The sequence below is a fragment of the Protomyctophum parallelum genome (genome assembly GCF_964188405.1).
Source record: "Protomyctophum parallelum genome assembly, chromosome: 4".
Lineage (NCBI taxonomy): Eukaryota > Metazoa > Chordata > Actinopteri > Myctophiformes > Myctophidae > Protomyctophum > Protomyctophum parallelum.
In genome coordinates, this window is record NC_139700.1 from 31,591,744 (window position 1) to 31,617,542 (window position 25,799).

General features: G+C 43.1%; 1 protein-coding gene across 1 annotated transcript in view; it reads right to left on the reverse strand.

Moving 5' to 3' along the window:
• Nucleotides 1–763: 763 nt before the first annotated feature.
• tubgcp6 (tubulin gamma complex component 6) overlaps nucleotides 764–25,799 on the reverse strand; it is a 47,774-nt gene continuing 22,738 nt past the window's right edge. Inside the window, exons 17-28 of the mRNA XM_083763633.1 lie at nucleotides 25,596–25,734; nucleotides 25,046–25,138; nucleotides 22,966–24,708; nucleotides 20,207–20,540; nucleotides 19,776–19,928; nucleotides 18,366–18,537; nucleotides 13,583–13,724; nucleotides 12,945–13,139; nucleotides 9,453–9,585; nucleotides 5,761–5,974; nucleotides 3,156–3,349; nucleotides 764–1,271 (exon numbers count right to left, since the gene is read on the reverse strand). Coding sequence (XP_083619759.1) covers nucleotides 1,180–1,271; nucleotides 3,156–3,349; nucleotides 5,761–5,974; nucleotides 9,453–9,585; nucleotides 12,945–13,139; nucleotides 13,583–13,724; nucleotides 18,366–18,537; nucleotides 19,776–19,928; nucleotides 20,207–20,540; nucleotides 22,966–24,708; nucleotides 25,046–25,138; nucleotides 25,596–25,734 — 3,604 coding nt within the window. The 3' untranslated portion in view covers nucleotides 764–1,179. The remainder of the gene's footprint in view (nucleotides 1,272–3,155; nucleotides 3,350–5,760; nucleotides 5,975–9,452; nucleotides 9,586–12,944; nucleotides 13,140–13,582; nucleotides 13,725–18,365; nucleotides 18,538–19,775; nucleotides 19,929–20,206; nucleotides 20,541–22,965; nucleotides 24,709–25,045; nucleotides 25,139–25,595; nucleotides 25,735–25,799) is intronic.

Consider the following 25,799-nt stretch of genomic DNA (forward strand, 5'->3'; position numbering starts at 1 on the left):
ATAGCACGCCGTTTTTCATCATTTTTGAGGATTTGAAAAGAATGGAAAAAAACAAAACGATGGGTTATAGCCCATCATTTTTTGAATTTTAGATTTTTTTTTTATCGAAATTTATTTATAGAATTTCTTTATAGACTTTATAGTGCTTTCACATTTGAGAAATTTATAATGGGGCTTAATGGCAGATAGTGGCACGTAAAAAAATCACTTTCACCTAGAAACTCCATTCACACTTTTTATAATTCAGCTTACTGTGGAGACATGCTGGAACTTTTTACTACGTTTTTTTCAAAGTTTGTGCTATTGCCATTGAGAATGCATTGGGCATTAAAGAAACACGACATACTATAGATCATGGTTTCGGACGTCATACTATAGCATGTCGTTTTTCGTGATTTTGGAGGATCTTTTAAGACACAGTAAGGAAAACGATACATGTTCAATTGTTTATGCATGTTAAACAAATTATGTGCCTTTGATTCTTTCAAAATAGTGAAGTGGGGTGCCCACATTTAGACCCACATTTTGATTTAAAAAAAAAAGACGTCCACAGACATCCCCCCCCCTCCCCCCGCATCTCAAAATATTTTGTTCCAGGGACCCCCAGAAGCAAACATTTCAGTTAAAAATGTTTGCTTTAAAAACGTATGTGCGTTTTATTTTCAGCAAAAATGCTAGATTTCAACAAAAAAAATACTGTAGGCTACCACAAAATGGTTAAAGCACTTTTTATTTACTTACAATGAAACCTTATTTTACACACAGCCCACAGGCTAGGGTTGGCATGGCCCAGAGCAGAGGGCTGTTGACATTTACATATACTGTACATACATCAGCCTAGTGTTGGCAACATATTAATTTCATTTTCTAATCATCTGTCCATCCATCCAGGTTGTCTATGCCTACAACCAACCACAGAGCTCCCTTTTTTACAACTATAATAGAAACATTATGTCCCATACAAATAAAACAAGAATGACTCAGTCATAATTGCCAGCTGCAGCAAGCTCTCGTTTATGAACATGTATAATCAGTGTGTGTGCCGCAGCCTCTGTCTCAGTTCACGTTGCAGCGTTCAGAGTATGCAGCCAATACGGCATCACGTTGCGGAAATGAAGGCAAGAAAGCATGACTGTATTTCACAAGCTTAATGTCCAACGTTGTTGCTTTCTGTCAAACTCAGGAGTCTTTGTAGTAGTTGTTGAAGTTGATGCGGAGCAGGAAGTCCTCTAAGTGAGGCTGGTAGCCTCTGTTCACCAGCTTGGTTACCACTGGAAGAAAAAAACTAACTTTAGTCACTACTAAGCATGAAAAACTAAACAAAGACTCACATGTACTGCCTATAAACCAACTGCAACAAGCCTTCACGTAGCATGCTATTATCTACTGTATACTTAGTTTTTTTATTTTTCGAGGGGCGCTAGCCCCTCCTATATACAGGTTCAATGTTTGTTTTTAGTTCAATGTTTGTTTTAAAAACGCCATTGACAATAAAGATAATTTACTGTTTGTTTTGTCTCAATGTTTGTTTTACATCATCATGTTGTAAGATGATAAGAGTGCCGGCTCACTTCACACAGGTGTGATTCTTTAAAGGGATTGTGACATTTAAAACACATTTTTGTAGATTTTTTGGCTTTTTTGGCTTTTCTTGACATCAATTTCACCAAAAAAAGTTTGAACATTCAGTGTATTCTCTGCTGTCTGGACTTTTGTGAATAATTATGCAAAAATGTCTCATCTGGTTGGACGGCAGAGATATACGTAGATCTCCGCTAAACCTCCGCCCCCTCCACTCTGCTTCCTGCCTAGTGCCTACCCTCTCTTCTCCACTTCCTCATTGTGACCGCGACTTTGTTTCTTTGTAATACTTACTAATAATGGCTTCTAGAGAAAAATCAATCTGCTCTGTTGTTGGCTGTGTCAATCAACACAAGTCCTTACACTGGATACCAACTGGCCTAGATGACTCTTTTATTTTTGACGATGACGTTCCTACCAAGTTGTCAAAGTAGCGCATCTTGGGTTGACAGGAAAGGGGGAATTACCGACATCTACAGGCTAAAATAATGTGTTTTTCCATGGCTTCTCAGGATGAAATTTACACATGCACAAAAACCCCTTTCAAGAAATACTGGAGTGGAGTTGAGTGTTCAAACTTTTTAGACACGTTTGAAGGACCATGGCCAAGACTTTTAATGTTTTTAAAATTATGTTATAAATCATGTCATAATACCTTTAAATAGCAAAAGTAGCAGATCTACAAGCTCAAAACATGTAGCTTTGTGCTGCATTTGGAGCTTGTGGATCTGCTACTTTTGATACTTGTGTGACACTGTAGTATGATCAATCAAGTCGGGCGTTACGTTACGAAAGAAAAGGGAAAATAAGTTAGAATATGGAGATAAGAGGTTTCTGCCTGACAGCAACAATATGTTCGATTTTTCTAAAACAAGCAGGGCCTGAAACTGCTCTCATCAGTAACCAGAGATCTTCCACTTGAGAGAACTTCTCCTGTTTCATGTGTTTATTTCTTATTGGGCACAACAGTAAAATGTTTTATTTTGGTTTGCATTTTACCCTTTTTCGTCAACCAATTTAGTTGTTGCCAATCCCTCCCATGATGAACAGCCAATTGTGTTCGTGTAGATTCTAGACGCTCGACAAAGTCGGATGCACAACGGTGGATTCAAACCCTCAGACTCTGCGGTGGTGGGTAGCTACTTTAGCACTGCGACACCCGATTTCTAATCACTCGTACCATGTTTTATATAATTGACAAAATGTAAATCACAGCTCTCTTCAGTGCCCAATTCACCCTTATCCCTTTAATCTGAGCCGTAACTAAGTGCAGTAACTACTGTACGTTTGGTTTTAATTTGTGTATCCTCAAATGAGCCTTCAAGATTTGGCGGGATAAACGGGATCAAGAACAGATACAGATACAGAATTAGTGTAATATCACTTGTATATAACCTATTTGGCTCACCAATTGAAACACTAATTATTTGCGTAGTTACTGCACTTTGGCTTTGTAGGGTTGTATGCTGCAGTCTGTACATAAATAAATACAAAGTTGGTTCAATGGAGAACAAACAAACAAACAAAAATCAAGTATGAATTCCAGTGAAATAAGCAGTTCAAGTGTCTTTTACCTTTGAAGAGGAAGTGAGAGTAGTACTTGAAGGTGTTGTAGGACTGCTGCATGGCAATGAAGCTGGGGTGCACTGCCTCCCCCTGCTGGCGGTCCCAGGGCAGTGCGATCAGCTGGGCGCGGAACTTGAGGATGAGACTAAAGATGCTGTGGATGATGTTCATGACGGGAGCAGCCTTCTCTGTCAGCAGACCCCTGGGAAGAGGCCGGGAGAAAGGGTGCAGATTTTAGACAACTCGAATGCTGAAATTAGAATGCCGAACAGTAAGAATTTTGTACATGGTATGAGGTTTCCACTCGACAAAGACAATATTCAATTAAATTAGGGGGGACCATACTTATGTTATAATTTAGCATTCTCAAACAGAAAACTTAAATGCTGGGAAAAGGGGTGTTTGAACAGCTACATCTGCCCCAACATTCAGTTAAGCAGTTTCTGAGATGTCACAAGTGGAAGAAGTGCAACTTGGTAAACTCACCTAAAGTCCCTATAAACCTACACGCAGATTACTTACATCATCAATATACATTTAAATAAAACATTTACAGTAGAGAGGCTTCCAGAGCTTGGGAAATAATATCTAGTTATTTTGAATGTTAGACATTTGTAATATAAATTTATAGGACAATATTATACTCAAAGTACTGGCGATGCAGTGTGTACATCTAGCAGCTTTCTCTGTGAGTAATGTCATAATTGTGAAGTTCCATCATAATAATGATATCTCTTCTGTAGGGAAGAATCCACCTAACTCCATTTTTAAATTAAGAAAACCTTAAATTTAACAAAGCAATACTGCCTGTATTAATGTAATAATGTCACGAAATATCTCATTTTAAAGCTGCACGTCTCTAGTTTACAGCAACAAATAATAAAAATAATAATGTTCCTAGCATGTTCCATCGTTTACTTATAAGCATTTTAGTACACCTTGGTTTGACTTATCACTGAAACCAAGGTCTACTGAAAAGCTTATAAGTAAACGATGGAACAAGCTATAATCATAATTATGTTTTCATTGTAAAGTAGTGACTTGGAGCTATAAAATGAGACATTTCGTGACATTGTGGTCATATCTCACATTTTCCGATTGCCATTCAAAAAGTCGCCAAATCTGGCCAATGCTGGCCAATGCCCCATTTCTTAATTCGTCATTTTAATGCAATAAGAGGGATCAGCGATCTAAATAAAATACATGACGTTTTACTTTCATTTTCAAATTAATACCCAGAAGTGCCACCAGATGGCGGGAACGTTCCATTATTCTGATTTCTGCAAAAGTGTCAAATCTGGCTAAATCACTTCCTGTCAAACGGAAGTAAACAAAGGAGGCTAATATGACCCCTAGCACATAGCTTGGCTGTCCGGATTGCTAAGCTAACATTAGCTTTTTCATAACTTCCCAAACATCCCAAAATATCAAATTTTTTGCCGCGGATCACATAGAGACGGCGCGCGTGCACGATAGTGCACGATCGCGCGGGTTTCGGCCGGTTTTTGGTAGATTACATAAAAAAAGAAAAAAAAAGTCAAGAAATTCCATTATTTTGTTATAATAAGACGTACTGACAGGGCAGTACGTCTACTACGTCAATAACGCCATTGGCCACGAGGGATTTGTTGATTTAACACGCAAATAACGTCAATGGCCACTAGAGGGTTTTAAAGGACAACTTTAGTTTTTTTCAACCAAGGTTCATGTTTTAGGTTGTTATTAGAGAAAGTAAAAGATGAGTGTTAATTATTTTTAATTTGCTGCTTTCTTTCGTTTTAGGGATTTTAGCTGTTTTTGACAGGGGGGCGGGGGCATTCGAGCATGGGGCTCTTTATAGCGACTTTATAGCGATTTTTTTATTTTATTATTTACTATAGTCCTACTAGACGCCAAGAAATGACATCTGGCCACAAAAGATCACAGGATCTACTGAATGTGTCAAACTGACATATTGAGCCTATGACACACACGTGGCTTCCCCCCAGTAGGCTACCTTCACATTCAGTAGATCCTGTGATCTTCTGTGGCCAGATGTAATTTCTTGGGGTTTATTAGGACTATAGTAAATAATAATAAAAAATAATCGCTATAAAATGTTGTAAAAAAATACATATTTAGCCCCATGCTCGAATGCTCAAGTGTGTCAAATGGTGTCAAATGGTCCTATTGGAAAACAAAAGTAAAAAAAAAAATCTATTCTATGGTGTTCAAAAATCTAACTGGAAATTTTGATCATCAACCCCCAAAGTGGGGTCCAGGGACCCCCAGGGGTCCTTGAGAGAGTTGCAGGGGGTCCCCAGCTAAATAATAGTTAGTAACAAAATGGACCCCTTATGGGTCTATAACTCTAAGAGTGTAGACTCTCAGAGTTAAATTAACAATATATTGTTAGTTAGATTTTACAATATACATTGGGGGGCCCTTGAAATGAAAATGGTTGAAAATCACTGCTAGAGCCGTAAAGATCTTATGGGGGTCCCTGCATATATTTTCAAATCTGGGGGTCCGACATGAAAAAGTTTGGGAACCCCTGATCAACAGATCAAAATGGCATGATGGACGGATGGATGGATGCATGGATGTGGTGCACGTGCGCTCCCCGGGCCTCACCTGAAGATGGCTCTGTTGAGGTAGTCTGCGTGCATACGGTGGATGGCGTCCAGGTCACTGGCGGAGGCCAGCTTGGCCGTGAACTCGCTCCAGGACACCTGCAGGATCTGGTTGGCGAGGTAGCCCTGGATCACCTTGACGAAGTGCTGCATCTCGTGTCTGTACAGCTGCAGCTGGCGGAACTGCGCGGAGCGGCCGGCGCCTTTCACCAAGGCTGTGTGGCGGGGGGGGCAAGGAGAACATGGCTATGATTATAAATTGAAGAGCACTGGTTCTTGAAACCTGTTTGGCTTCTGTACTTGGGATTCAGAAAGCAGGAAACCCTGCTTTCCAAGTAACCCCTTTATCAAATGGACAAAAGGTCAAATTTTTGTGTGAATATGTTCAATGTTCACCATGTTTTTTTGTTTTTTTTGTATTTTAACACTACAGTAGGTTCATTCATGCAATGTTTGGTAATGTTTTATCATTAAATATGACAGTCAAATATTGTTTTTCCATTTTTTACACACTCTCACGTAGTACCTCTGAGTACATGTACTCCTATTTGAGAAACACTGGCATAGAGCACTGGTTCTTGGCACTGGAAACGTTTTTAATTTCAAAGGATCCCAAGTTTGCAGGACACAGACCCCGAATTGATGCAATCTTCTGTCTCAGGCCAGGGACACCAAGCTACACTGTAAAGCCCTAACTCTGAGACTGTACAGAGGTGTACAAAGGGAACCAAATGCCATTTTCACACACTTAAGAGTTACAGACCCGTAACTTCTCAAGGGACCCCTGGGGGTCCCCAGACCCCACTTTGAGCACCACTGGCATACCTGTATAGCACTTGTTTCATGTCAAGGCCATTCACCTGTATTTGACAGCAGACCACTGATCTGAAAAGCTTTTGTGCCATGAGGACCTCCTCCGATAAGAGAAGATCTGTGTTAAAATAATACAAATGACCGTAGTCTTACCGTGCAACATGAAAATTAATGTCGGGTAGTCGACTAGTCGTTAAAAGATGATTTCTCCCTCTGCCATTTCCTCGTATTTCTAGTTTATTTAAATAATGTCATGCAAATTTGTCCAGTACATAGCCTACTGCAGGCCTGGTTGACTAGATTTAGAAGACATTTTGATGCTCTTACATTATGATTCCATTATGATTCTCTATGGGGGAGAAGGACAGCTTGACCCGTCTCCTCGCTGCTAACGTGCTTATTGGACAAGGACGGGTTGGGGAGGGACTTAGTGAAGGGCCTTCTAAAGTGTCATTTCAGATTGTGGCCCTCAGATGACTCTAAATTCACAGGCATTTTGTCCAACACGGTTACTTTTCAGGATTCAAATTCAAAAGTATCAAAAGTAGCAGATCTACAAGCTTCTGAATCTGCTACTGTGGATCTGATACTTTGATACTTTTGTGTGACTCTGTAGTGTGATCAAGGGCATTAATTTACGAAAAAACACTAAAGGTTAAAATATGGAGATACTGAAGGTTTGGTAGTATGTACAGACTATTATTCTTTCTGCATTTTGCACTTTAGTGAAATGTGTGCAAACAACAGTCAATTAGTTAGAGATGCAAAGATTGTTTTCTTGTCGTTATCCAATTTACAATTTACAATTTAGGCATTTAGCAGACGCTCTTAATCCAGAGCGACTTACAATAAGCAAGAACAAAAAGCATGGGAATACATCACATAAAAGCATTTATCATGAAACATGCGTAAGCTAAGAAAGTAACAGTGGAATATCTATATAATGAAACTATACATATAAACTATACATAATATACTACTATGCTATACATATGTACTATGGCGTGCTATGACTATATACAATGCAATTATAGTGCTGTCTACATAACATGCTAGTCTGTATCAAATGCTATCTAAGGCCTCTTTTAGACGGCGACCATCTCCATATAACACGTCAAAGTCCCGTTGCGTTCTCATTTCTTCTTACCCTTTACACGAGAACGCACACGTTATGATATGATGTGCTATTATGCTATACTGTCGCTAGGTGGCGATAACGGGCTGCCAAATAGACAGGTCACCCACATACAAGAAGAAGAAACCTTCACGCAAGCCTGCGCAACACGGCTCTGGGCGCGCCACGGGATGGTATATATTTTATAATACATTAGGCTACATAAACGCTGCTGCCGCGGCTGCCGTCTATCACAAGGCTTTTTATTTACATCATGGTTTTACATTCAACATCGCTGATGAGCAGCACTTTGTAGGCGAGGAGGGAGGCTTGTTCAGGAACTCCATTATATCATAATGATATGGCTCTGCATCAATGTAATAAACATATGCGCTGTGAGCCAACATGAGCCATGATGTCATAAGTTTTGCGGATTCACCGTTTTGCCTGTTTATATGGAGACCATAGGAAACGGTGTTCTGAATGATTTCCACTCTGGGAGGTGGTTTCACTTCGTTGCGTTTTCACCTCCTGAGAACACGGTTCTCGTCTAAATGACAGCAGCAAACGATACTTTATTTTGACGTTTTATATGAACACCATCCTCGTGTAAATAGCACCTAAGTCTACAGAAATGCCATGATGGAGTCTGAAGAGGTGGGTTTTCAGACTACGGCGGAAGATTGGGAGTGATGCTGCAGTTCTGACTGCAATGGGAAGTGCATTCCACAGTTTTGGAGCCAGAAGGGAGAAGAGTTTGGGACCTGTGGAGTGTTGTCCCGGCGTTTTTAGTGAGGGTACTTCCAGCTTCCCTGCGTTGGCTGATCTGAGTGCGCGGGAGGGTTTGTAGGGTTCAATCATACTTGCAAGATATGGGGGAGCCATACCTTTGGTTGCTTTGAATGCCAGCATCAGAGTTTTGTATTCTGTGCGGGCAGCGACCGGGAGCCAGTGGAGGGAGCGGAGCAGGGCGGAGACATGTGAGAACTTTGGCTGGTTGAAGACCAAGCGAGCTGCGGCATTTTGGATCAGCTGGAGAGGCTTAAGTGCACATGCTGGTAGGCCAGTAAGGAGGGAGTTACAATAGTCGAGTTTTGACAAGACTGTTGTCTGGATTAGGAGCTGGGCTGATTCCTGGGTGAGGAACGGTCCAATAAGCATCCAATAAGATGCAGGGTCAAATCGGCCGATAACGATAATATAACATTATTACATAAGAATTTATATTGAGCTCATTGATGAACTTTCTTTTTACTTTTATTTCATTCAAAACCATTAATGGTTATTGATGCATTAGTATTGCATCAATATCGGTGAAAACATATCTGAATTATTTTGACCTCGATTCGATACTGATCTTTTATGAAACATCGTCCGATATCGATATGCTACCTCTAATATTGTGTATCACTACTTTTATGACTTTAACCCAATTAGACCTGAGGACGATTCTACAAATGCCTTCTAAATCCTGACAGTTTTCTGGAAAAACCTATATTTCTATGTCAGTCGTTCTCAAACATTTTCATGTCAATCAAGGACCCCCAGAATTATCTGTATTTGGCCGCAGACTCCCATCTGAAAATATGTTGTTCCAGTGAAGCAAAGATTTGAGTTAAAAACGTTCGCTCTGAAATTATATACAGTATATTCAAAGATTTGCGACACATTTTCAAGAAATAGCAGATCTATGAGCATGTAGCGCGGCACTCTGTGCTATTTTTCAACAGCTAAAGTATAACATAACACCAAAAGGGGTTCCTCACCCGTCCTCTTGAGGTGGAACCACACGTCCCGCAGGCTCCACACCATGTGTTTGAGCTGCAGCAGGAAGGAGAACAGACGGTTGTACTTGTTCATGCAGCTGTCTGTGATGATGATGTTCAGCGGCCAGTCCACCTGGGAGAGAGAGAGAGACAGAGAGAGAGAGACAGAGAGACAGAGACAGAAAGAGAGAGAGAGACAGAAAGAGAGAGAGAGAGAGACAGAGAGAGAGAGAGACAGAGAGACAGAGAGACAGAGAGACAGAGAGAAGAAAACTTTAGAGGTGAGGTGTTCTCTTACAGTGAATCCCCCGTGGGAGAGGGTTATCGCACCGTCTCGCCCTGCATTTATTACAAAATAAATTTTGCCTTTTCTATTCTATTTATCACTTCCTTGCGTTCACTCATGCAGATAGATTAAAAAAGGGAGAGGGAGAGTGAGGGGGAGAGAGGGGGGGGAAGAGAGAGAGAGAATAAATTGGGGGAAGGCAGAAGTAAAGTGATAGGTGAGTAAAAATGGGGAATTGGGTGGGGGATGGTTTAAGGCCTTGCACGCCAGCATAGCATTGCGAGCTTGTAGATGGTCTATTTCCCATGTGAGACACGACGGGCAGACCGTCGTGTCCGAAAGTACAAATCAGGCACAAGGAGACCGTGATGAAAGGGCAGAGCAGAGGAAACGTGAAGAGGAGAAGACAGAGTGGTGGTGAGATTAAAGAGCCGAGATGGATGCAAGATAGTGTTGAGGTGAGGAGAGGATAGCAGAGAGTCAGACATACAGTAGTAGCCTGGTAAGAACAGTCTGGGAGAATAAAAAATGTTCACAAAAAACACACTTTATCGCAACTTTTCCCACACTGTTTTCTAATTCTCACAATTTTGCCACATAAATTCACATTAAAACTCCTGCATATTGCCATATTCCATCGCAAAATCAATTATCTTTTTTCTGGGAGGGACTGATAAGACATCGACCACCAATCTGATCATGTAACACGTCAGTCAGATGGGTGGACCGTCAGGACACATTTTCAAGTGGGTCCTGATCCAGAAATGATTGGGAAGAGGGACTGTTGAGAGTCAAGAGGTTGTTAGGAAGGAAGAGATAAAAGGGAGGAGGGAGCGATGCCGAAGGACAGACAGGATAGTGGAGAGAGACGAGAGAGAGAGTAAAAGACAAAGTGAGATGAAGACAATGTGTGTGGGGGACATTACTCACTGTTCTTGGCACCCCAAACTCCAAAATCCAATCAATCTGAGAGTATCAAGCACTTTACTTGACAAGCTCATTTTCACCCCCACGGTAGTCCGTCACTATGCGACAGCTTGTCACATTAAAGCCGTCACTGAGTTTCATTCATGGTGGGGGGGCTGGCGCATTCCGCTGGCACACACACACACACCAATCCATTTAAAACTTTTTATCTACTCATGCCAGGGCAGGGGCAATACGTCTTCAAATCAATATCATGATTATTGCAAGCTTTTGCCTCGATCGCGATTCATGGATGATTATATAAAACTAGCAGATCTACAAGTCCACAACATGTTGTGATGCAAGACATTGGGAGCATGTAGATCGGCTATTTTCTTTTTTTTAAGATTTATTTTGTAGCTTTTATGCCCTTATTAACAGTAGATTGACAGGAAATGGGGAGAGAGAGATGAGGATTGACACGCAGCAAAGGCCGTCGGGATCAGGACCCTTCTAGATCGGCTAGTTTTGCATGCCACAGAGTTACGTGGTTTAGACTAGACAAATCCATTTTGGCGATAATAAAAAGGGCCATTGCCTTTTAACGTCTCACCAGATCCCTAGGGGGCGAGACAAACATCTATTAGGACATTTTGAGTCGATTCTTTGATATATAATAAGGGGAAAAATATAAAAGAAAAACCGGCTTCTCGATTAACATACAGGAGGAAGATTAAGTTGATTGTTGATTCTAAATATTGGTTACTTTCAATATATTTCCCATTAATAACGTAGTTCCAGGCAGTGCAGTGAGTGCGTTTTTACCTTGTAATGTAGTTCCAGGCTTATAACGTAGTTCCAGGCAGTGAGTGCGTTTTTACCTTGTAACGTAGTTCCAGGCAGTGAGTGCGTTTTTACCTTGTAACGTAGTTCCAGGCAGTGAGTGCGTTTTTACCTTGTAACGTAGTTCCAGGCAGTGAGTGCGTTTTTACCTTGTAATGTAGTTCCAGGCTTATAACGTAGTTCCAGGCAGTGAGTGCGTTTTTACCTTGTAACGTAGTTCCAGGCAGTGAGTGCGTTTTTACCTTGTAATGTAGTTCTAGGCAGTGAGTGCGTTTTACCTTGTAATGTAGTTCCAGGCAGTGAGTGCGTTTTTACCTTGTAACGTAGTTCCAGGCAGTGAGTGCGTTTTTACCTTGTAACGTAGTTCCAGGCAGTGAGTGCGTTTTTACCTTGTAATGTAGTTCTAGGCAGTGAGTGCGTTTTTACCTTGTAATGTAGTTCCAGGCAGTGAGTGCGTTTTTACCTTGTAATGTAGTTCTAGGCAGTGAGTGCGTTTAATTTATTTTATTTTATCCCACAATTTTGTAACCCATTTTTTCACCCCTGTGTCAATTATCTAATGTGATCCTGGGCTCTACACACCCTCCGCCAACCTGGGGAGAGCAACGGACTTGAACTCATGCTTCCTTCATGCCTGAGTGTCCAAGTTGCTCCTTTACACCTGACAGGGGGGAGTTTCCCTGGTTGGACGTAGCGCATGGAAGGAACACGTTATTCCAACCAGTTCCTTTCCCCTCCATCAGGCGCCCTGGCTGGCCAGGGGGAGGCAGTTTAGAGACCAGGATTACTGCATGTTTTTTGTGAGGGTACCTACCGTAGGGGACACGGGAAAAACATGCAAACTCCACACAGAAAAGCCCTTTCGCCAACGGGCGGGGTTGGCGGAGGAAACACGCCGCCAGCACCCACAGCGCCCCGAACGGGAATCGAACCCAGGACCTTCTAGCTGTGAGGCGACAGCACTACCAACTGTGCCACCGTGCCCCTAGTGAGTGTGTTTTCCACATGTTTTCCACATAGTTCCAGGCAGTGCAGCGAGTGCATTTGACCTTGTAACGTAGTTCCAAGCAGTGCAGTGAGTGCATTTGACCTTGTAACGTAGTTCCAAGCAGTGCAGTGAGTGCATTTGACCTTGTAACGTAGTTCCAAGCAGTGCAGTGAGTGCATTTGACCTTGTAACGTAGTCCCAGGCAGTGCAGTGAGTGCATTTTGACCTTGTAACGTAGTTCCAAGCAGTGCAGTGAGTGCATTTGACCTTGTAACGTAGTTCCAGGCAGTGGAGTGCATTTTTACCTTGTAACATAGTTCCAGGCAGTGCAGTGAGTGCATTTTGACCTTGTAACGTAGTTCCAAGCAGTGCAGTGAGTGCGTTTTGACCTTGTAACGTAGTTCCAAGCAGTGCAGTGAGTGCGTTTTGACCTTGTAGCGTAGTTCCAGGCAGTGCAGTGCATTTTTACCTTGTAGCGCAGTTCCAGGCAGTTGAGGGAGTCGGGGGCGTGCGGATGAAAGGTCTCGGGCAAGAAGCGCAGAGCGAAGGTGAAGTTGGCGGCCTGTGCGATGTCTCCGTGGAGGCTGTACTGCAGGGCCTTGCTCAGTATGTTGTTCAGCACCAGAGGAGTCAACAGCTCGCCTGGAGTCTGACCGCTGGCCAGCTAGGGGAGGCCATACACACAGACGAATGAACGCTAAAATCTATGACACAGATGCATTCCCGTTTTTAATGGGTTGTTAATAAACCATTTACTGTAGACCTGAGGCTCATTCTAAAAATGTCTTCGAAATCAGTTTTCTGAAAAAGTTATGTTGCTATATCAGTGGTTCATAAACCCTTTCAACATTATATAAATGTTTAAATTAGAATTCCATTACAAAATGTTATGAAACTTTTTTTTGTCATTCTATGAATTGCCCACTCAGGAGAAGGAGAAGACAAGGACAGACATTTGGTTTTGTGCCAATGTATCCTCTCTCGTCTTTCCCCTGGATGACCATACACTTATAAACCACCACCACATATTCCGTGATTCAACCTTTTGACACTGGCAATGGTGACGCCGGAAACAAAAGTAAGACGGTGGAAACAAACGTGCCTCACCTTCTCAAAGAGCAGGTCACTGAGGGACTGGGCGAACTCTCCGTCCTCCATCAGCAGGAAGTGACGCAAGGCCTCAAAGTGTCTCTCCATCCCCAACTCCACAAAGAAGTAGTCCACCACCGCCTTGTTGACCAGAGACACGCTGGAGAGAGAGAGGAAAGACAGAGGGGGATACCGGTATATATGTGTGTTAACCCATTTAGGCCTGACCTTGAAATAAATAAAAAAATCTTCTAAATGAAATGCAGACCTACAAGCTCGTAACGCGCCACTCGGTGGCGCGCTATGAGCTTGTAGATCTGCTATTTTTCAATAGCTAACACCAAAAGGGGTTCCCGCCCCAAAATGGGTTAAATATTACCATTTTGTTTATATTATCATTATAGATCATCAAACTTCCTACACCCACACTTTCAACAACAAATGACACTGATCAATCCCTTGTATCGCTACTTCGCCCTCGTGCCATCTGGGTGAAGATACAGAAAGTGGGAAAAGGTTTGTTTTAGCAGGAGTTTTGTCCCCTCGGCCATTGTGGCATTAAACAAACTGCCCAGTCCATGGGAGCTTGTTTTCTGTGTACACAGTGGGGACCTCATGTTTTGTGATTTACGGTTATGTGTTCTTATAGAAGCAGTGACAACACATAAATCTGTGTGCTGAGGAATCAATTGGCATAGTGAATAAAATTGGGGAGAAAGAGGGGTAAAAAAAAACTATGTTAATCTCTATTTTTGGCCCCACTTATAACCACCAATAAGCTCACGTCCCACAGGCGGCAAATGGGTGAGATAGACTATACTGTTAGTCTAATCCCTAGATTAGATCCACCACTATGTATTAAGGATAATAAGGGCTTATAGCACATCGCAGTATTAAATTGCTTTCCGGTTTATTCAAGTTTTGGTATTTCCCACAATACAGATTACAGAGTGTATCAGATCGACTGTGCTGAGAACTTGTTAAAAGGCCTGACCTCTGTTTCTGGTTGGAGGGAATTTGAGGGATACACAGACCAAAAGCAGCGTGACACCACTAGCCAAATGCCAGTACTCTAACGCTAACAGCAGTGGTGTAACGTTAAGTAACATTTACTCACATACTGTAATCTTGAGCGTTTGGTGCGAGGCCCTCCTATGCACATCGTTGTGGGTCTGTGTGAACACAAACATTGTGATTGGCTGTTCACCCCATAGCGATGATTTGATTGGCTGAGTGAGCAAAATACATATTGGAGATAAAAGTGAGGGCAGAAAAGTGAATAGTGATAGGCCGGAATTACTTTTGTGATAATTTGATTGGCTGAGCACAGAATGTGATGTATGATGATAAGAGTGCCCCTCACTTCAAACACAAGTGTGATTTTATTTTATTTTACTAGTGTTTCCAATTTTCAGTACTTTTACTTCTAATCCGCCAGAGGGAATTGAGTGACACACAGAATAGAAGCAGTGTGACACTACTAGCCAAATTCCAATAGTCTAACTCTGATTCTACAAATGCCTTCTAAAACTGTTTTGTGCCAAGGATCCCCCAACTCCAGTCCAGAGGAATTGAGCAGGTTGGACTCATAGCCACATGATGCCAATACAAACATGTTCTGCCTGCTTGTCAGTTGTTGCTTAATGAATAGTATTACAATGTTATTGTCTTTTATTTATGTCCAATGTATTTGTATTTAATTCATAAAGTTAACATAACTATAATTTAAGGCATTTCAAAAGCATTTGAAATTAAATAACTAATTATGTACATTTTCAGGATTCCATTTCAAAAATAGCAAAAGATTATTTAGAATTTCAATTCAAATATAGCAAAAATCGGCTATTTTTGCTACGACATGAATATGCAATGTGGCCCTCTGGAGTTTTGTGTGGAAATGTAGTGGCCCAATCCATGGTCAAAGTTGCCCACCCCTGCCATAGTGTATATGTTGTACTGGACTCTGTATCTTCTCTATGGACTGAGCTGTTTGACATACATTCTCCCACAGGCAGTCACCCACGCACTATAAACTGTGTGCTTGTGTAAATACAGATGAAATCATTATTTTATGTGTTGCTTCAGTAGCGTTGAGTTTAATCAAATGGGACACTTTCACTCTCAGACCGTTGGTACAACCTTTATGTTCATGGTCAGGAGTGTCGGAAACCAGGGCTGTCATGATTACACATTTGTTTGTTGTCAATTAATTGTCACAAAAATAATTGTGATTAACAATTTAATTTTGTACAAATGGGACAGGGCCGATATGACAAATAACTTGAATATACAAATAAATTAATGACGCATTTAATAGTATCTATTAAAGATCTGATATTTCCGATATTCTTTGGAAAGATTTTGAACATGGAAACGATTATGACAATTAGGCACAATAATTATGATTATCTCAAATAATTGATTAATGTATCCTAAAATAAATGCGCCACGTCTCTGCGTACGTGCGTCCGTCCGTGCAAAGCAATGAGACGAGCCTAGTAGGTGCTCACTATTACGAGAGAGAGAGAGAGATAGAGAGAGATAGAGAGAGAGAGCTGAGCACACAGCATCCACAGAGGCTTTTTGGATGATTGAGGTCAGCAGTAGCACTGCAGAAAACTGCAGCCAACACACACACACACACACACACACACACACACACACACACACACACACACACACACACACACACGACTATTTCTAACATTTCCACTCACATGACAGTGCGTCACGATTAAGGTGAAGTCTTTTGAACAGAGAGATCAGTGATAGCAACAGGGTGAGTTCACAGTGTCAAGTGTTCAGATGAAAAAGCGCTGCCTAGTGCATTTTGCTGAAAATGAAAGGCGCAACATCCTCCAAATCTAAGACCGCCCAAACAGCGGTACAGGTCATATGTGGGTGTCATAACCTCATTACTTCAGGCTAAGCAAGGGATAATCATCACTTGAAGACGTGTGGCGGATGGGTTGGGTCAGCAATCTCGAGACGACAGACACGATTTATCGTGATTGATAAAAGTAGCCCACACATTCATTAGCCTGGAAACCAGACGAATCTGCCAGAGCTAAGAAAATAAATAGCAGCGATATGTTGTCTGGCCATGCCAGGCTAACACGTCATATGCATGCACTCAAAAAAGTTTAATTATTCTCAACTTTTTAAAGTGGTCCCGTCCGCTCATCCCCAAAAAGCACACAGGCCAACAGCTCCGTCCTTTTAAAGGCCATTTATATATTTGTTAACAAAGAAAATCAACGCCTGTTGATCCCAGGATCCACACGGATACGTTGTTACTCAAATGTGGATCTCTGACTTAATTTGGTCTGCCGCTTACATCAGTCATCTAAAGTATGTCGTATCTATGATGTATGTCTTGTACCACTACACATTTGGGCAAGGTTTCAGTTTGTCAACATGAAGAAGTTGAACCATGTCAAACCCTGACCGTATTGATTTCCTTTGAAGAAGGTACAAGTTCCAACACAAACTGATAGGACCTCATCCTGTACTTCCTTGGAATGCGACACAAAAGTGACTCTTTCGCATTCACAAAAGAGACACTTCATGGCATTCAATTAACTCGGTGCCAGATTGACATGGGCAGCTGACAGCAGGATATTATTTTGTCATGAGCTTGGATTGTTTTTAGCAAGCAAAAATGCGATGCGAGTGCGAATGAAGTTTATGATATAGTTTGCCTGATATATCAGACAAAACTGTCAACTTGTCACACTCCATTTTAATCTTCCATCTGTCAACTCCAGTGGAGTGGGTGGATTTCAAAAGGTCTGTCTGGACCCTGTCAAATGACAAGTGGAAGGTAATGAGAAGTCCAAAGGTCTGTCTGGACCCTGTCAAATGACAAGTGGAAGGTAAAGGTCTGTCTGGACCCTGTCAAATGACAAGTGGAAGGTAATGAGAAGTCTAAAGGTCTGTCTGGACCTTTAGACCCTGTCAAATGACAAAGTCTCTTTGAATGACTCTTAAGGTGACTTCAGACCAAACAAACTTGTTCAGACTAGTTCAAGACTATACTTAAAACTTCCAGACTAGCATTTTTGTATCAGCACAAAACCAGTCTGCAGACGAAACATTATTTTTCCCCATGCAAATTGCAGAAAGCAGCCTGCAGCGCTGGTTTGCAGTGTTGCCAGTAATGCTTATTATAGGCGACTTTGGGCTAGTTTTCCTGTAACTTAATTCATAGTTGCCCGTTGCTTTAGTTTGTTATTTCTGAAGTGTAGTTGCTTATTTGGGCTTGCTTTCATGATTCTTTTAACAAGAAGCTGATGTAATAGGGCTCAAGTAGTGAAACTGGTTGCTTCTTTTGGATTTGTTTTCATAGACCTGGTCGCTTGTTTCACTCACAGAATCTGGCAAAACAGAGCTTCTCACCAAAACAAACAAAGATAGCATTATTTTCGCTAGCCTTGCTTTGGATTGATTGGTATTATATATATATACATTGAGAGTTGATATTGAGAATATGGTATCTAGTTCACACTACACCAGCCCTAGTAGTCAGCCCTGAAACATGACGAGCAGACTAGAAGTCCACACTACAACCTGGACAGGGTCGCTCCCGACATCGACTGGACATGTTCGGTTCGTGTTGTTTGTGTTTACACACTTTTGTCTGTTTACACAGACCCTCAAAGCTGGACATAGGAGGCTCAAATACTGAGTTTTGTGGAGAATTGTTACGTGCCGGCAGGTATGCAAAAAAACCTGTCAAACCTCCCATATACATTCATTCTCCCGGCCTCTCGCTCTCCGCCACCTTTAAAAGAACACTCACTGTGTGATGAGAGGCGTGGTGACCGAGTGCTTCATCAGGACCGGCAGGGAGACCATCTCGCTTAGCTGGATGGTGGTGGTGTCTGTGGCCCCGTGGAGCGTAGGGTCCACGGGAGGCAGGCCCCAGGGGCCCCGTGTCACCTGCTTCAGCAGCTGACAGTCCGGGGTCGATGCTGAAGGAGAGAACACAGATAAGATTAGAGTGAAACAGGAAAAAGACACGACGCCGGCAGCTGTTTGAAAGGAAAAAAAGACATGCAGTAACTCCCCACAAACAGTGGTGATTAAATGACCTAGCTCAAGTGGCTTAGAAGTGTGTTAGTTTTTTTCATCAGGGTTTTCTTTTTACCCAAGTTTCATCAGGGTTTCCCCTACCTACAGTATATGCATTCATCGTCGGTCTCGTCTTGTACTATGTTTACTTACTTGTATTTAATTGTATTGATGTCTGTTAAAAAGTGTTCACCACTTTTAACAGCCTGCTCAGGGACTACAGATGAAAACTTTCTCATTTACATGGATGTGAAAACTGAAATGTTGATCATTAGTGGGCACTACTGGCCCTGGTAAAAAAATTAATCAATACTCTCTCCCGGCCTCAATAGCCCTGGGGATCCGTTTATTTGGGCTTGAAGCTTCTGTATCGCCTCCGTGTTGCTCATATGTGTTTTGCCTGAAGGCAACAGTGGCTCTGTGACACCTGTCAATCTCAGACACTGAACTTCTTCAAAAGAAGCTAGTATCCATCTATCTACAGTATCAATCAATCTCTATATCTATCCATCTATCTATAAATCAAATCGATCAATCCAAGTATACAATTTTGAGTCTTACTCTAACAGCGTCTTAATACAAAGCCTCAAAAGTGGACTAAAAACACAGATCACATCCTGAATCGTGCAGAAGTAATCACTTCTTTCCGCTGTGTGCTCTGAGCCGTACTCACACACTCACAGCTACAGTAAGGCACAAAATACATGTACTACCATTCCTCCTAGGGGAAACACTGTCTGCTTATCAAAGCAAGTCTGGTCTCTTTCAATGCATTTACAAAAGCGTTACAGTACAGGCTAGAAGAAAAAAGATTGTGGTTGTCGGGCAGAAACCAGCTATCTCCATTGTGGTAGAAAAGGCACAAGCTCTACCGGATGAGCTACCCGGACACTTCTATCAATCTATTTACAATATCCATCTATATATTATCCATCTATCTACAGTATTCATATATCTACAGTATCAATCCCTATATCTATCTATAAATCAAATTGATCAATCTAAGTATACAATTTTGAGTCTTACTCTAACAGCGTCTTAATACAAAGCCTCAAAGGTGGACTAAAAACACAGATCACATCCTGAATCGTGCAGAAGTAATCACTTCTTTCCGCTGTGTGCTCTGAGCCGTACTCACACAGGTTGTAACCGTCCTCATACTGCTCCACTTGGTAGTGAGCAGCCAGAGAGAGGACGTATTCCTGCTCAGAGCGCTGGGCGGGGGACAGGACCCAGCTGTCTGCCCAGGACCCCAGCATGCCCTCGGCCAGCTGCTGCTGCTGCTGCTGCTCTACGGGGATGTCTGATTCCCCACCTGGAAGGGAGATGGTATGAAATGTTTAGCTAACTTGAACATGCTGTCTGTCGGGTGGAAACCTCAATACCTCCTATGTCCAAACCTTTCAAGATTAAAATGCTAAAGTAGCAGATCTGCATGTTCAAAACGTGTCACGCTGTAGTATGATCAAGTAAGTAAGTATCATTTACGAAAAAACATAAAAAGTGGAGATAAGAAATGTTTGCCCCAAAAATACTTAATACGTAAAGAAACTTTAAATCATACACCACCTTGATTGCTTGGCGTGTTGTCGTCAGGTTTCTGCTCCCTCGCTCCGCTCTCATTGGCCATCACCTGGCACCCTCCTCCCAGTGCAGAGTCTGACGAGTGGCCGTGGGTGCCTGGTAGGTGCAGAAGCTGAGGCTGCACCCCCGACACCATGCACCCTCCGCCCAGAGTCGAGTCAGAGGAGTGGCCATACGCACTGCCCGGCAGCGTGGACGGCAGCGGCTGAGTGCCGGACACCACGCAACCCGTCTTTAAAGCGGAGTCCGACGAGTGTCCGTAAGCACTTCCGGGCAGAGGGGACGAGACCGGTTGGATTCCAGACACCAAACACCCCACCTGGAACAGTGGTGATTTTGACAGAATATTTTTATTTAGCTTTAGTCAGTCTTTTTTTTTTTTTTTTTACTCTTTATTTTTGAATATTTTAATATGCAAGACGAGACACAAAAGACAAACAAGGCATACACTAAAACGAAAACATCAACAGAAAAAACGGAATAAAAAAATACAAAAAACAGAAGAGGTCAGTAACAAGCAACAACAATACATATTACAGAATTTTGGAATCCTTACATTCATTGACAACATGAAAGACACAGCCCATATTCACTCCATATCCGCCCCCAGCTAAATACTCTCCCATCGCTTAGAAGGTCCGGATCAAGGACCAAGGACCAAATATTTGCATTTTGATTTTGGTCCGTTAGGTGTTCACACTGGACTTTGTAAAGCGTACCAAATATGTAAACAAATGACACGTGGACATGTTAAGCGAACCAAATAGTGAGGGGGAAAAGAACATGAGGGGAAATCACTGTCTACAATTTTTGGGGCAACCTTCAGTCACACAGAGAGAGAAGAGAACAGCAACATGACAGGCAGCAACAACTTGCTATTGCATTCATTCTTATTAATTATTTTCTTAGCCAAATAAGAGCAACAGATGAACAGAGGAGTAGGTGTTTGAACAATAATGTGCTTGCTGCTGAATGCTGATGCATAAATTCACGGAGACGTATATAGCCTACAACAAGGTATCCCCGATAAAAATGACTTTTCTTCCATGTGTGCACCTTCACCCATGTTATTTCTGCGCATCAAATCGGCGCCGCGCGGGCATTTCCATGTCATCTTATGGTTTGGTCAGTTGGTTATTGAGCTTCAAGTCAGAACAGCTCCGCTGCAGCTAATTGAGTTGACCTAGTTTTACGTCTTTTGCTATAGTGATGTAATCAATTAATCATTTGGGACCACCTGTGTATAGCCTATTTAACATTAAATATTTCTCTGTCTCTGCGTCTATATATATCGGGTCTCTCCCCCTCATGTACACACACACACAAACACACAAAGAAAGAAACTCTCTCGCATGAAGACTCATCGCATTGCGTGGCGGCCCAAAGTAAATAATACCGTAAATAATACCGGGTGACAGAAATATGTCACATATTGTACAATAGCCTATGAAGTTAATATAGGCTATATTTAATGGTTTGCACTGCAATGACATGACAATGATCTGAAAAATTAATGAAAATCTATTGTGCCGTGCCGTCGCCCGTCGCCCCGGATCGCACACAAATAAAAGAAATTGCCAAGACCACTAACATTTTACTTAGGCATATCTCGCTCATTTCTTATGCGATTTTTAAAATTAAACAATCACCATAATTCTTGGGAACTCTACTTTAAATTGGTGTTGTCAACCAAGACTGTATTGTCTTCCAATCTAACGATATAGTCACATTACGCACAGGTGCGCACAGGGGCTGCATGCGTCTTCCTGTGTTGTAATTACGAGAGAGAGAGAGAGAGAGAGAGAGAGAGAGAGCGAGAGCTATATAGGATATATTAAAGGCCTGTAGATATAATTGCTTGCATGCGCTGAGAGAGAGAGAGAGATGCGCTCCAAATTTACCATACCGTACATACCATTCCGTGTACATCTGTACAACTTGTACATCTGTTATTTTTGCGCATGTGAACCACGCTGCCATTACATTTGCGCTGCGCAGTGCGCCTCGACATATATGCGTCTACTATTAAAATCAGACTGTCAGCTGTCATATCAATAGTGATCCCCGTAAAAAATACATGCTTTTATAACTCATTATTAATGCAGCCTCACAACTGCCGACGCCCGACGGCTATTTTGGCTATCATACTGTATTTGGTCCTCTATAAAGTCCGAATGCATTCACACCAGTAACGAACCGCACCGTGGTTCGTTTGGAAGCGAACCGAGTCCGGCCTTTTTTAGCGGACCATGGTTCGTTTCTTTGATCCGCACCAGAGTTCGGATGCACGTTCACACCAACCGAACCAAAGGGGTAAGCGGACCATGGTTCGTTTTAAACGAACCAAACATGTCCGGTGTGAAAGCGCCCCAAGAATAGGTCATCTGTTCTAGGAGATGCAGTTTTTTCACAATGTTGATAAATAGGTCAGCAGTAGGACAATTAGTCAGTCTTTTGAATACATTTTCAATTTAGTAATCTGAAATGTTTTAGTTTTAGTCTAGTTTTAGTTGACTAAATATCATAAGACGTTAGTTGATTTTGTCAACTTAAATGTATTTTGATAGTAGTAGTAGTCTATTTATTTTGGTCATTAAAAGAGGAAAACAGATGAATACAGTGCCTGCATTTAAAAACAAATGGTGTTGGATGGCGTCATAATGACCGATTTTACAATTGGTTGCATGCTGAAAATAGCCGACCTACAAGACCTGCCAAAATCTGCCATTTTCATTAACACTGACCTGGAGGGTGCAGTCGGCGGCGTGTCCGTGCTTATTCCAACGAGGACTGGCTTCAGGCACGTCGGACACGAACCCGCCCACTTTGATGTGTGCGTCCGATGAGTGACCGTGGACGTTTGGAGTGGGCAGGTGGCCGCTCACTTCAGAAACGTGCTCTCCCACCCTGATGTGTGCGTCCGATGAGTGACCGTGGACGTTTGGAGTGGGCAGGTGGCCGGTCACTTCAGAAACGTGCTCTCCCACCCTGATGTGTGCGTCCGATGAGTGACCGTGGACGTTTGGAGTGGGCAGGTGGCCGGTCACTTCAGAAACGTGCTCTCCCACTCTGATGTGTGCGTCCGAGGCATGGCCGTGGATGTTGGGAGAAGGAACAGAGGCGACGAATCCCGAAATATTCTCCCCGATTTTAATGTGTGAGTCGGAAGCATGGCCGTGTATGCCGGGGGAACGCAGAGGGGCGGTCACTTCAGAAACATGCTCACCGACCTTGATGTGAGCATCGGAGGAGTGGCCGTGGATGTTTGGAGTGGGGAGGTGGCCGGTCACTTCAGAAACGTGCTCACCGACCTTGATGTGAGCATCGGAGGCGTGGCCATGGACGCTCGGAGACAGTAGAGGAGCGGCGACCTCTGAAACAAAGTCTCCGACCTTGATGTGAGCATCGGAGGCGTGGCCATGGACGCTCGGAGACAGTAGAGGAGCAGCGACCTCTGAAACAAAGTCTCCGACCTTGATGTGAGCATCGGAGGCGTGGCCATGGACGCTCGGAGACAGTAGAGGAGCAGCGACCTCTGAAACAAAGTCTCCGACCTTTAGGTGTGCATCGGAGGCATGGCCGTAAATGTTCTGCGAGGACAGCGGTGCACTGATTTCGGACACATGCTCCCCGATTTGAATATGAGCCTCCGAGGGGCGAGCGCGGGTGTCTGCCACGGACGGCTCTCGCAGAACGGAGCCAGACGGGGCGGTCAGTGTTTGGTGATCACCAGCAGGGGCGGTCAGTGTTTGGTGATCACCAGCAGGGCCTCCCTGCTGCTGCGGCGTCGGCGAGGGGCCAGCAGCTGCAGGAGGACGAGAAGGACATTCTTCTCCTTCCGTGAACACAACAACAGATTGGACCTCTTCCTGGTTTGACTCCACGATATGGTCAGCAATCCGAGTCGTGGTGACGCGGCCACCGGCCTCTCCTTCTGATGAAGATGCAATGGCTTCCCTCTTGTCGTCAGTCGCGGCGTTTCTTGCGTCCACTGTAGCCTGCGAGGGGTGACCGTGCAGGCTGGCTTTGGGTGCAATATCCGTGGCCATATCCGGCGTATACCGGCCAAGGGGGAAACTGGACTGAGAGGCGTGGCCGTACGGGGAGGCTCTGGGCAGAGTCTCCTGGGTCTCGGACACGTTCTCCCCGATGGGGATGTGAGAGAATGAAGGATGCAGGCTGGAGACGTCGGGCTCGACGGGCGGCCCCCAGTGAGGCCGGGGCTGGGCCGGGACGTCACCGCCGATGCCCTCCAGAGGGCAGAAAGGGGTACTGAAGTCATAGTCTACAGGTGGAGGAGGTTTGCAGGAAGCGTCGGGGAGGTCAGACCCGATTTCCTGCAGGGCCTGGTCCACCTGCTCACTGTCGGGGCCTTCTGGGGAGTTGGGTAGAACGTCCTTGATATTAGCATCCTCAGAGATGTGAGCAGGGCTGACCGTGGGAGCGGGTGGAAGCTGCCGTGCAGACGACTCCTGCATAGGAGATTCCTGAGTGAGGAGAAGAGGAGGAAGGAGTTTCCTAGTGATTATTCCATTGATTACTTTTCCGATTAATCGAATAATCGAGAAGCGCATTTTGGATAATTGCATAATCATCAGTCTGATTAACCCCATAAAGCCACTTAAAGCCCAAGTTTTATACTTTCTCGTGCAATAGTGTCAATCCACAATGGGTAGTGAGCTTTCAGATCTGCTATTTTCCGTATTATTTTTATATTCAATCAAATCGATTGAGACAAACGAGACAAGACGAGACAAACATTATAAACAGAGGTTTAGACTGTACAGAATGTTCTATACGCTCTGAGACCAGGTCAGACTGTACCTGTGGAGTGTTCTGGAGCTGTGCTGATGAGGCAGGTGGTAGTGCTTCTACTGGCGGTCTCTCCAGGCCTAGAGGATATTTCTCCAGTATGGCCTGTGAATATGCCGGTACAGAACTGTAAACCTTGGGTTGTTTAGCTAATGAGTCCAATTGTATTCATCTGTTGCGTCTGCGCTCATATGAGTGAGAAACTGAGAGTAACAATTACGTTACTATGACCAGGTAACACAACACACAACCTCATGATGTGCTACCAAACATCAACATATGTAACAATTTGTATCATATTGTTGCTGTTGGGCGGAAACCTCTTATGTCCATATTCTTTTGTTAAATGACGTACTGTCATACTACAGTGTCACACAAAAGTAGCAAAAATAGCAATTCTACAAGCAAAGTGCTGTGCATCACGACAAGCTCTGCAATGTTTTAATTCTGAAAAGTTACAGTTTTGGACATAATATAATACACCCTACAGCAACAATAAATATTTATTAGCATTTCCATTTTCTTCCACTGTGTGTATTTGGTGCTAATGGCGTCTACTGACCCCAATTTGCAGATTGTCCTGCATTATGAATTGCGCTCGGGCTTCGTCGAGTCTCATTCGCTGGACCCTCCACAACGCCCGCCTTTCTCTGCGAGCGGCCTCCTCTGATAGGCGGCTGTACCGGGCAATCAGCTCCTTCCTACAGACAAAATGGTGACACATCATGTCAAGTTATTACCGTTTTCACAACCAAGCTTCATAAAT